The 12,507-nt window shown below is 49.3% G+C and overlaps 1 protein-coding gene across 7 annotated transcripts in view; it reads right to left on the bottom strand.

Moving 5' to 3' along the window:
• The window catches only part of Arsg (arylsulfatase G), a 150,671-nt gene that overhangs the window by 36,119 nt on the left and 102,045 nt on the right, over positions 1-12,507 (bottom strand). For 6 of the 7 annotated variants that reach the window (XM_023714142.1, XM_023714143.1, XM_023714144.1 and 3 more), the window contains 3 exons: positions 12,154-12,291; positions 3,987-4,183; positions 3,054-3,134 (listed from right to left, as the gene is read on the bottom strand). In XM_023714142.1, the coding sequence (XP_023569910.1) occupies positions 3,054-3,134; positions 3,987-4,183; positions 12,154-12,291 (416 nt within the window). The remainder of the gene's footprint in view (positions 1-3,053; positions 3,135-3,986; positions 4,184-12,153; positions 12,292-12,507) is intronic. The other variant, XM_023714146.1, reaches the window with a different exon arrangement.

Raw genomic sequence — 12,507 nt, 5'->3', positions numbered from 1 at the left:
AAAAAAAAAAAGAAAAGTGGTGAGCTGAGACACGGAAATTTGAGTGTCAGCTTGATTGGCTTGAGAGACACTTGAGGGACTGGTGGGGCACACTTCTGGGGGTATGAGGGTGGTCATGCTGCCACTCCCCTGCTTTGGTTCCTGGCTGGCACGAGCTAAGCCACTTTGCTACATCTCGTCCTTCCACCATGGAAGGCTATTCTTGCCTTAGATGTTTCACACCATGGACTAACTCCCCGGAAACCATGAGCCAAGTGAAACCTCTTCTTTAAAATTGTGGGTGTTTGGCCCTGTGTCCCTATATTGGGAAAACTGACTAGTATAGAAGAACGAGAAACAACAGGGGCTCAACAAATGCTTGCAGGAGGAAAGAAGGGAGAGAGAACTAGAGGTTGCCAAGGTAGTCCATGTATTTCTTACTACTTGAAGTTTTTCCTTTTGAAGAATAGGGCCCCAATCCACATCATAGAACCAAAGTCAGAGCTGCCTCCCAAGAGGGAAAGAGAGGAAGAAGATGGGTCTTCTGATAAGAGATCAGCAGGCCACCTTCCTAGGGAACTCAGCTGGCATGAAGAAGCCACTTATAGATCCCAATCCCCACATCCTCACGGTCTTAGTCCTCATATCTCTGGACCGTTACCCTGGAGAATTCTGAGTCCCAGGTCTTCCAGGCTTTGTAGCTGACTACTGCAGATGCCAGGCTGGCCCACCAGGGTCCCAGGCAGAGATGAGGGAATTATAGATAATAACCAGCTCGTGAAGCAAGCCGCTTCCAGCAACACAGCGTTCTTCCCGACCAGGCCACCTCGTAAGCATCAGATTCATCTCCATTCACCTCCATCCTTCCCAGCACCTTCTCCTGACCCAGGTCTCCAGGCATCAGAACTAGATGCTGAACCTGAACTGGACATAGCATTCTTGCGTCTAAAGGAAGCAGGTGAATCAATACAGATAGACCAACAGTACCCCCAAGAAATAGAGTGATCCAGTGCCCCAGCAGGTAAGAGAACGGTTCAGTTCTCTGGAGCCCTGACTCAAATTTCCAGACCCAAGGCACAGCCACAGCCTGACAGCTTCTCACTTGTAAAGTTCTCAGGGGACCTTACCCAAGGCATACCTGACAGAAGTTGGAAAGAAAAAAAATGGTCAGCCTTTCCTCCCAGGGCACAAAAGCTTCCGCCTCTTGGTAATTACAGATAGCCTGCCAGACTAATAATGAGAGATAATATCTCTTCCCACCTGGGGACAGCTGGGGGCTGTCCCTCAAAGCAAGGTGGGTGGCAGAGGAAACCCAGCCCCACACTGAAAATTTAAAACAGACATGCTTTGGCGAGGGTCATTGCATTAAGCCTACTTTTGAGTCCTTTGGACAAAAGCACTCTCTAAAATAAATATTATTTGGGGGGAGGACAGGTCTCACTCTAATTCAGGCTGACCTAATTCACTATATATCCTAGGCTGGCTTCAAACTCAGGCGATCCTCCTGCCTCAGCCTTCAGAGCGCTGGGATTACAGGTGTGCATCACCATGGCCAGTTCTTTGTTCTTTCAGTGCTAGGATTGAACCCAGGGTATCACATGTGCTAGCCAAGCAGGTCACATTCCCAGTCCCCATCTTCATTTTTTATGAAACAACACCTGTTGTGTGAGGGGAAAAAATGGCACGCAAATCCTCCATGCGCCCCAGAGGAAATTACTGCTAACCTTTTGTACATTTTCCTGCCTCATTCAGGAATGTTCTGAGAAGACGTAAGCTGACTTTTATGCCATAATATTGTCCCTCACAGACTATTTTGTAACTTATTTTATTCACTGAAAAGTATTTAACATAATTGTTTCCAAAATAGTAAATGTAGAACATTCATTGATTCTTTGGTATTCTTTTAAACGGGTGTGTCATTTCTTTTAGTATGCCCCTCTTTCTGGATACTTGACCCAACTGCCTTTTAAAAAGCCAAACAAAAGACTAGTGCAATGAACATTCATCCGCAGACATCACTGTGCGCTTGGCTTATGGCTTCCCCATCACAGGACAAATGCTCCAGGCAGAAATGGGCTGATCGAAGCATGTGCACCTTTCTCAAGTCTGTGGGTCACCCATCGCATTGACCCCAACAGAGCTGCCCTGCCAGAAAGTGAGGTCTTTCTGGGGAACTGTCTTGAGCATAAGGGAGAGGCCTGAAGGCTGAAGAAGGTTTAAACAGAGGGCCAGTGAGATAGCTCAGTGGACTAAATGCCTGCTTAGGCAAGCTCAGGGACCAGGGTTCAATCCCTGGCACTACATGCCACATTGGCCCTACCCCCCGGTGTGCTAGCCACCAAAACCTGGCGTGGTGGCACACATCTGTAATCCCAGCGCTCAATAGGCTGACACAGGAGGACCACTACGAGTCCAAGCTGAGCAGCAAGACCCTGTATCATATATATATATATATATATACAAACAAACAGAGTCGCAGGTTTGGACCTAATGCAAAGCAAAGCAACGTTCGTTTGTATATATATATATATATATATATACAAACAAACAGAGTCGCAGGTTTGGACCTAATGCAAAGCAAAGCAACGTTCACTGCAGTAGCTAGACTGGCTCCACGTGAAAGCTCTGTGCTGATAGGTATCTGAGCTACTAATTCCTTACCTTTCACTGCTGGAGGGTTTAGAGCGTGTGAATAAAAACCTTGCATGGTTGTATACTAAATATGGGATGAGATGGAAAAGGACAAGGGGAGGGGAGGGGAGGAAGGGGAGGGGGAGGGGAGGAGGAGATAGTAATGGTAAAATCGAAGTCAAGCATATGCACTGGAAGGCTGTGGGCTGGCTCCACAGGGTGAAGGGCAGCCCCCTAGGAGAGTCCTCTGAGAAGCAGAGCAGAGAGGCCCCTGTCTTTCTCTCCCTCCTTGTCTCCTCTTCCCTGAGAGAGCTGAAAGCCAGTGGCTGGCGAGGCATGAGTGCCTGATGCCGACAGGCTAGGATACGCCTTAGCCCTCCTGGAGGCAAATCCCAGGTGCCAGCCAGCACCCAGATCCTGCCAGCCCTGGGTGAGGCCTCTACCTTGACGGCTCTGCCACAGTCCACGGAAAGGACCCACGCTGCCTGCCAGCTCACACTTCTGAGCCCACGGGCCATTGTCTCCTAGAAATGAGGGGAAAAAAAACCCATGTAACTGTCACCAGGCTGGGGCATTCTTTCACCAACTCCCCCTCTCTGGTCCCACATCCCTGCACATGAGGGAACTGTGCCAAAGAAGTATTTGTAAAGGCAAACACAAGTCCTAGCTGTGAAGCTCCCTTGACATGAGTCCAAGCCTCTGCCCTTGTACTGCTTTACCTCTTTATACGGTGTTAGCAATCCCCTCCCCCGGCCGCCAGCAGCAGCCCAGCAACCGCACACGGAGCCCCTTCTATTCCCCTCGTGTTCCTACACTCCTGTAACATGCTGTGGAGCAGATTCCACCAGCAGCTTTCTGAGGATTACAGGATTGGTGCAGCTCTCCCAGGATCGGAGCATGGGTTCCAATCCAGGCCTCAAGTGGATTCAAGATCAGTGCTTTAAACCACTGTCCCTGTTCCAGACGGGGACCTGAGACACACAGCGCACGTGTGCGCCCTTCGATGGGGTCACTCGTTCAACCACCAGGACTCCTCGGCCAGAAGGTGTCACAGGACTACCGGAGGTAAAGGATGTCTCTGAGGCTGGAGAGAAAATGCTAGAACTGCACAAGGAAAGCATGAACTCACAACGTCAGAGCAAGGCCCACAGCGCCTGAGTCATGTAGGGAGCCAGCAAGGTGCAGACTCTGTCAGTACAAACTGCCCCAGGGACTCAGCCTTGGAGCACCCAAGATGCATGCTCAGCATTCAAGCCCAAGCTCAAAGCCGGCCCCCCTTCTACAGAGAAGGTCACCTGATCAGGCTGAGCTCTTCGTGCGGTGTGTGCAGGGTTATGCATTAGTTGAGCTAGTGAATGTAGCTTTTACTACTTTACCCATAAACCAGATGAATGTGTGTTCTTTTGCCGTGCGGTCAACTTTGTCCTTGATCCAACCCACCAGCTCATCCATCTCCCGGAGGCCTGCTTGGTATGGCCTTTGGCCCCCTGGGGCTGCCAATAGCTGCGTCGCAGGTATGGGGACATGCATGTGGGCCAGGGCCACATAGAGCAGGAAGGGTCTTCCGCTGGCGCTGAAAGAAATGGGAGCAGCAGGAGGTCACTCTGCAGGGGGCTGACCCAGTCGTCCAGAGCCTCTGGGCCACCCTTCCCTCCCCCTTCAGGATCCCCAGAGGGGCTGCCCGAGGCTCCAGGAGGGTACTTTTATCTACAGCCTTCTAAGGAAATGTGGAAATCATCAAGTCAGTCAGTCGGAAATGAGAACATGGCAAGAACAGTTGCTACCCTTGAACATTCTCTGAGCGCTTGTTCCAGGGATTCGCGCTGCCCAAGTCCATCCTAATAAGCCCCCAACTCCCTGTTCCCAGACAACAAGTCAGCAGCTTAAAGGGCGTGCCACACACTATCCAGCCAGTGAATGATGGAGTCTGTACCTAAACACAGAGCTGCGGAGAGCAAAGCCTGAGCTCCTGGCTGCCGCAGTGGAGTCCGGGTATCCAGAGCCTGGCGTCCGTTCTAGATGAGGGGAGGAGCAGCTGACCATAGGACACCCCAAGGACACACATGGCCCCCCGGGGAAATCCAGAGCAAGCCTCGGTCAGAGACCCGGGCCCCTGGCCACCTCTATACTAACATTGATTCCACGGAAAAATGCAAAGTGAAAGCGGAGAGGGAGCTGGGGGTGCCCTCAGAAACTCTGTTGTCCTGCGTCACTGCCACGTGATAGCAGCTGCAGGGACCCAGGCGATGTCCCTTCCCACGGGTCATACCCTGGCAGGGGTCTTTTAGAGGACCAGGAGGCTGGTCAGCTCAACTACGTGCATACACACAAGAGCCAAGCCGCGGTACACCAGCTCACCCAGAACCCACTTCCTTCTTGGCTCACCCTGGCCCACAGCCTGCAGGCTCAGCTCAGCATGAGCTACGTCGAGCACGCCCCGCTCCCTGCCCCGGGGGCCACGGACTGGGGTGGGGCCTGTCCTCAGTTTCCTTGGATGGGTACAAACCCCCTGGCACCAAGACATGGAGCAAAAGGGAGGGAAGATACTGGGAAGAAGGAAGAACACACTCAGAAAGGGAACAGGGCAGGGGGAATGAAAGGAAGGGAGAGGGGATTTTATAAAAGAGAAATGAAGGGAAGAATGGAAAGAGAACTCATAAATGCAAAGGGGAAGAAGGGTCAAAGGCTATACAAAAGAGGATAGATGTACAGCTACTTTTTCTTAGTTCAGTGAGAAGAAAGATTTGTACTAACAGTGTTTAGACAAGATATCATGTCTGCATCTTATACTATGAATAACTACTATGAAGACAACAATATGAAGTGTATTCATTATTGTAACTGCCCTACTAACCTATTCTGAAACTGTCCCATTGCTATTTCTTTCTCAATAAAATTAATTTTAAAAAGTCGAAGGAAAAATGGAAAAAAAGAATTAAGACATATTATGAACATGTATAACTTCCAAATGATGAATGTGATCATTATGTATGGCAAATTGTACTACTACTAATAATTTAAAAATTAAAAAGAGGACATCAGACCCAAGACAGGGTCCTTGGCCTTGCCCAGATTAACCCACTGGTTCTACACTGCTTTTCTACAGCTATGTTGTCCAAGGAAGTAACTAACCCAAGGGTCATGAGCTACTTGTGTTAAATTATCAAAAATCAAGCAGTTAAAATTGCAAATCCTTGCTTCACATGATAGAGCAGCTGCAGATAAACGCTTTCTTCATTGCACTAGGTCAAGTCATCAAGTGTCCAATAATCCAGCTGCTTGCATGCGGTCCCTGGGTCACCATGCTCAGAGAGTAAGAGTGGCAGCGTGGGACCACTGTCCTCCAGCCTAGAGCCCAGGAGTGTTCCTCTTCCTTGGCTGGCCAATGCAACCTCAGGGCTTATGAGCACCCGAGGAAGTAGAGAGACAGCCTTTGATGGGAAGAAGAGAAGGGCGAGGATAGGGGAGTAAAAAGGAAGAAGGGCCAGTGAGAGAGTTCAGCAGATTAAAGTGCCTGCTTAGGCAGACACAGGGACCAGGTTCGATCCCCGGCCTGTTGTGCTGGCCCCACCCTGGGGTGTGCTGAGACAGTGAATGAGACTGGGTGTGGCGGTGCACCTATAACCCCAGGGAGGGAGGCTGAGGACAGGAGGGTCACTATGAGTCCTATCTGTGTAGTGAGACCCTGTGGACCCTGTACTAAATACAAAAACAAAAAAATAAGAAGAAAGAAAGGGAGAGCAGGGGCCAGGGAGATGGCTCAGTGGAATAAGCACTTCCCTGGCAAGCACAAGGACCTGAGTTCAATCCCTGGTTCTGCAAAAAAATAAATAAATAAATAAAATAAAATAAAAAGAAAAGGAGAGCAGGAGGAAGAGGGAGAGGGGGAAGAAAAGGCAGAGGGGGAGGGAGAGGAGAGTGGGAGGGAACATAGGTAGGTCATTTAGGAGTTGGGGAAGTAATGGGAAAATGAAAATGTTCTACAGGTAAACAGACAGGAAGGTGGCACAATGGTGTGAATGTACTCAATACCACAGAACTTCATGGGACAAAGTAGTTAGGATCAGCCAGGCATGGTGGCACAAGGAACATCACAAGTTCGAACCCAGCTAGGGCCACTCAGAGACTTAGGCAGACCTGGTCTTGCAATGAAAAATAAAAATGGGCCTGAGTGTGAAGGTCTTCAGTACCTCAAAATGAATAACTAAATAAAAATACGATTGTTGACATGGCAAATTGTGTACATGTGCATGTATACACACAACTTTCTGAGCTATGCCACGGAGAGCGGTGGGATGGCCTGCCCACAGCTCCACACTCAGCCACTTCCTGCTGGATGCCCGAGATCAGGCTCGGTGAGGACACTCACCTCCCCGACCCCCGGAACCGGCCATGCTCCAGGCGGGCTCTTCTCCCCAGCAGCTGTTCATGAAACGCTTACCAGCTCCCCACTGCATATGGTCTAGGAAGGGCCCCAAGGCTCCGTCTCCCAAAGTCCCACCATCATCGACATCACACTAGCTCCTGGGCCAGAGGCTCAAAGACACAGGTGACCATGGAGGTGGCAGAGGGGACAGATGAGGAGTGCAGGCTTGGGAAACTGGTGCCCCAATCCCAGGATGTTCTGTGTCACATCTGTGTAACCCTTAACCCTGTCCTGCATGAATTCACTTAACCCTGTCCTGCATGCAGTGGGACAATCTTATCTCAAAGTTGTGAGCGGTGTGCATTTAATAATGGTATCTTTTCATTAATAATTAGGAATAATACATGCCTATTGTAATAAAGATGAATGGTACCCAAAGATATACCCTTTCCCTGCATCCTGATGCCAGGCTAGGGTTTCTAAAGATGACAGACCTGTCCCCTGTGCCCTAAAGCACATCTTTCAGGTGCCTAAATCACATTTTCATTTCAGATTCTCGTGCTGAATGCAACACAGGGTTGAGGAGACCTGGTGTTTTCAGGATGAAAAGCACTGACTATAAGACAGTGTACTTCCACTTATCTTTGTTTTGGTTTTTAAGACAGAGTCTTGTTTTGCAGTCTAGGCTGGCCTTGAACTCACAGGGCTCCTCCTGCCTCAGCCTCCTGAGTGCTGGGACTACTGGCATACACCACCATGCCCCACTTCCACTTATGTTTCCTTTTTAAAATGCTCACTTCAATTATACATTAATAAAGGCAGAGAATGAGGCTGGAGAAACACTTTCAGGTTTATTAAAAGGAGTTATCTTTGAAGTGTGAAATTTCGAGTGGTGGAGCTTTGTGTTGCTACTGTTTTGCTTATCTCTGTTCACATAACTTTCTAAAGGGAACACATTATTTGTGTGTTAAAACTAACATGGTTAGCAGAAAGAAAACAGGAAGGAATACATAGACAAGGGGCACTGCCCTTTGGAGAAGGGTCCCTCACGGGTGCCTGGCCTGAGAAAGACAGGCCTTTTGGGTAGCCCCCTGGAGTCTCTAGAATTGATCTGAAACAGTCACTTAAACCCTGCTGCCCCCATCTCAGCATCTAGAACTGAAAAAGAAGTGACCGTGGCTTATTTGGAAATCTGCTGGAGTTCACTGTGGCCCCTAGGACCAGGCCAAACACCTCAGCCTGCGTCCATGGCCTTCCCTGCCGGGTCCCCTTCAGTCTGGCCTTCCTAACCCCCAAGTCCCTTCTTATTAGCTCCCTGGGCCCCTCATCCTCTTTGCCTTCGGGGACCTGGGCACAGTGCTCCTCTCTAGCTGCATTCCTGGGTTTCTGCTGCCAGGAATACCTGGTCAAGTGCTACACCCAGATGGGCCAGGGATGTAGCTCAGTGGCACAGCACCTGTCTGACAAGCGCCAAGTCCTGAGTTCAATTCCCCGTGGGGGGAAAAATATCTTGCACTCAGCTCACAACCCATCAGTACTGCTTTTAAACCCCACATTGGGATTCATTTTTAGCATCGATGCTAGATTAAAGGTCCAAACTCAAGCAAGACCCATCTGAAAATGCGCCAGGAAGTCCTGGGTGGGCTTTCTTGCCAAGGAAGAGCAGGATGCCTTGCTCCAGGAAGACGGGAATTGTGAAAAATGGGCCCAGAGGAATGTGGGACTCAAGACTGTAGCCAGGCCTGAGGAGCAAGGGGCTCAAGCAGGGGGTTTTTCAACAGGATCTCAGAAAGTCATGGCAGATGGTCACCCATTCCAGAAGAGAGAGACACCGTGAGTACAACGCCCTGTGTAAAGGTAAGTCAACAGGTTCTGTGAAGGTTTGCTTCGCTTACGTAACACTGCTTCCATTTGCTAAGTAGGATGCTAGATGATTTGTCAGCTGATTCACTAACGGATGGGTGTCCACACACCAGATCCCCAGCAGAGCAGGTGTCACAGGGTCCCTCGTCACCGCTCAGCCACAGTTCCTCCCCTCAGAAGCTTGTGCTTTCCGAGGCACAGAGAAAGCAGGAGGGCACTGTCCCCTGTAGTCCCGAAGCATCCTCCTACCACGGGGCATGCCGGCCTCAAACCGCCTCAGAGTTTGGAGCTGGGCTATGTTTAGCCCATTACATGGGAGAAGGATTTTTGAAACTCTTTTGATATCCATAATCAGAAAAATCGACCAACAGCACTTCTCAAAAAAAAAAAAACCTCCTAAGAAGCCATTCTGATGCAACCTCGAAAGCCCTCGGGGGCTGCTCCCGAGATGGAAAACCCAAGTCGTGGGCTTTATTATAAGAACGCATGTCAAGCGATTCCCTACACGGCTTCCTTTCTCCCTGTCTGGACGGCCGCAGGACAACTCGGTGATGGGACTGCAGCGCGTGCGCGGAGCTGGTGGCTCGCTCCCCGCAGGTGGATCTGCTCTGAATTCTGCGCAAGCAGGCGCCCCGCGGCGCAGCCCAATTGCTCGCGCTCACGGAGGAGGCTGCGGACCTCCCAAAAGCCATTCCCCGCCTCGGGGAGCTCACGATCTTGGGAGAGAGACCGGATGAGTGAGCACTCGGTCCCCGCGCTCGGACCCCACGGAGGTCACGCGGCAGCGGCTCTCCGCGTGCAGGATTTGTGAGATGGGCGGCGATGCGCGTGTGGTTTTCTACATTGTGTTGTTTCTGATCAATAGTTTCTTAACAGATAAAGATCAGAAAAGGTGTCGCTTAATGTTTACATTTTTTTTACTTTGACCAGTTCTATGTGTAATCTGAGCAACTACATTGAGGACAGCAATGTGCATTATATCAACCACCATTGGATGGCTTTCCTTTTGTTTCTTTTTTGTTTGTTTTTGTTTTTTTAAACGTGTACCATCTCTAATGTCTCGCCTATTATTTTCATGATGTTTTTAAAATAAATGTTTAAAAAAGTAAAAAGGACAAGAAAAAAATTAAAGTTTAGTGAAAGAAGTTTTAATGGTTTTTGTTTGTTTTTGGGTTTTTTTTTTTTAGGGAAGGGTCTATAGGGTGTTCAGGGTCTCACTGCTAGAATGGACTTGTAGGGATCCTCCTGTTTACAGCCTCCCGAGAGCTGGATTACAGGCATGTGCCACCATCATTGTTGTCTCAGCCGCCCCAGGGGCAGGGCCAGCACAACCCGCCCAGGGATCGAACCCCTGGCCCCTGAGCCTGCTTGCAGGTGCTGTAATTCACTGAGCTATTTGGCCGGCCCTCAGATTTAATGTTGAATTGCTTGATCAGTCTTACACACCTATATCTGGTAATCTGAGCAACAAATTTGATGATAACAATATGTAATATAAAACCATTGTTTTATTTGTTGAACATTGTTAATTTTCTATTCTTGTTTTTAAATTCTGTACCATTTTATTGTTCTAAGTTGCTTTGTTTTTGTCTTTGTTCCTATTTTGGGTTTTTGGTGTTTTTTTTTTCCTCTTTAAAATAAAAAAAAATGACACTGAAAGCACAATACACAAAAAAAATTTATAAATTGGATTTGCTCAAAATTAAAAGTATTTGCTCTATGGAAAAAAGAAAAACATTTAAAGATCAGGAGCTCATATAAGAGCCTGGTAGCCTGTCTGCTTCGGAACACGGAACTATCTGACACTTCGGCTCACTCTCGTTCCCAACAAGAGTCACGTAGCTGGCCCTAGGCAGCAGCTGCTCCATCTTGGTGGGGGGTGCTGACCAGGTCACTGAAGGCCCCCCACTCCTTAACACCTCACACTCAACCTGCTCCTCTCTCTAACTTTACCTATTTGGCCCTGCAGATGCTCAGATTTGAAATCCCATGTGTGGTCAAGGGTGGCAGAACAAGGACCTTAAAAATACCTAATTCCTGGAGTCTGGGAGTATTTGTTGATGCAACAAATGGAACTGCACGGGTACAATCATGTTGGGGACACTGTGATAGGGAGATGTTACGGCTTGTGTCTAGTTGTGCCCCCAAAGCCTCATGCAGCAACTGGGGCAGGCTTCTAGAGTCTGTGATTAATTTATCATCCAATGCTGGGATTATGGGTGTGAGTCCCCAGGGCCCACTCTGGGGTAGATACCTGAGTGTAGTATAAGGAAGGGGGACTAGCTAGCTGCTGTGGCTGCTGTTCCTCCCTTTGCTCTTCGCTGTTTTCCACCACCATAAACAGCTGCCCTCTGCCCTGTGCCACTGTGCCTTGGAGCCAGCCAAGTATGGACTGAAACCTCCACTAACTGTGAGCTAACTAAACCTTTCCTTCCTTCACTTTGAGTGTCAGATATTTTGTCCCAGCAATAAGGGAAAAGTAACCAATACAAGAGACTATCTTGATTAGCCCTAAATACATGCACAGATGCGCTGGAAAGAAAGACACAAAGGGAAGCCAAGTACCCAGGTACACACACCAGCAATCCCAGTGGTTTGGGAGGCTGAGGTAGACTCACTACCAGCTTGAGGCCAGCAGCCTGGGAAAAAGAAGGAGAGTAGGCGAGGGAGAAGGAAGAACCCAACAAAGGCATTGAGGAGGACTGTACCACAGGTACGGACACAGCAAGAACACGAGAGGCAGAAGTCAGACTGCTTCAGCCGTAAGCTGAGGAATCCCAACAGCCACCAGCAGCTACAAGAGGCAGGGCCAAATCCTGCCCTGGAGACTCCAGAAGGGGAAAAGAAAAAACTAACATATTCCTTTTAGCCTCCTAAAGCTCATTTTTGGATACCTGCCCTTGGGATCTGCAAGAGAAGGAATTAGCATCGCTTTAGCCACTAACTCGGTGATTATTTGTCATAGCAGCAACAAGAAACTAATACAGCCTGCCAAGTCATGAATTCACCAAATGCCTGAGTGCCCCATTACAGAGGGCAGGCTCTGCCTTCAGGGAGCTCTGCCTTCAGGTTCTAGTCGGAGAGGACAGAAAAATTATGACTCGGGGGCACAATCAAAGCCGGATGTGGTAAGCTCCTGGGGACATCAGGACATGCCTGGGAAATCCTGACCCAGGACCAGAGGGGGTGGATTCCACCTTGATTTATAGGAAACATGCATGTATCTTTCTTTCTTGAGCAACCGATCTCCTCCTCGACCTTGCAAGGGCTGCGGTTAACGTAGGCCAAGGGAGGGAAGGAGCAGGCCACCTTACCTTGCCTGCTCAATGAACTGGGCTGCTTTTTCCGCATACTTCTGTGCAAGGCTGCTCAGGTTCACGGGCTGCTCCACAATGTTGAGGTTTTCATAGAGAGGAAGGGCCACATCCACGTAACAGGCCCTCTTGTGTCTCCTGTGTAGAACCGCAGAGAGAGGGCTGGTGAGATAGCTCAGCAAACCAAGCTCCTGCTTAGGCAAGCTCAGGGACCAAGGTTTGATCCCTGGTACCACATGCTGTGCTGGCCTCACCCTCAGGTGTGATGAGCTGGGGATGGAGTCTCAGCATGGTGTCACATGCCTGTAATCCCAGCGCTGGGGAGGTTGAAAACAGGAGGATCACTACAATTCT

This window comes from Octodon degus, unplaced genomic scaffold (genome assembly GCF_000260255.1).
Source record: "Octodon degus isolate 3935 unplaced genomic scaffold, OctDeg1.0 scaffold00033, whole genome shotgun sequence".
NCBI lineage: Eukaryota > Metazoa > Chordata > Mammalia > Rodentia > Octodontidae > Octodon > Octodon degus.
Note: the sequence above shows the minus strand (reverse complement) of the source record. Positions and strands in the feature narration are given on the sequence as shown.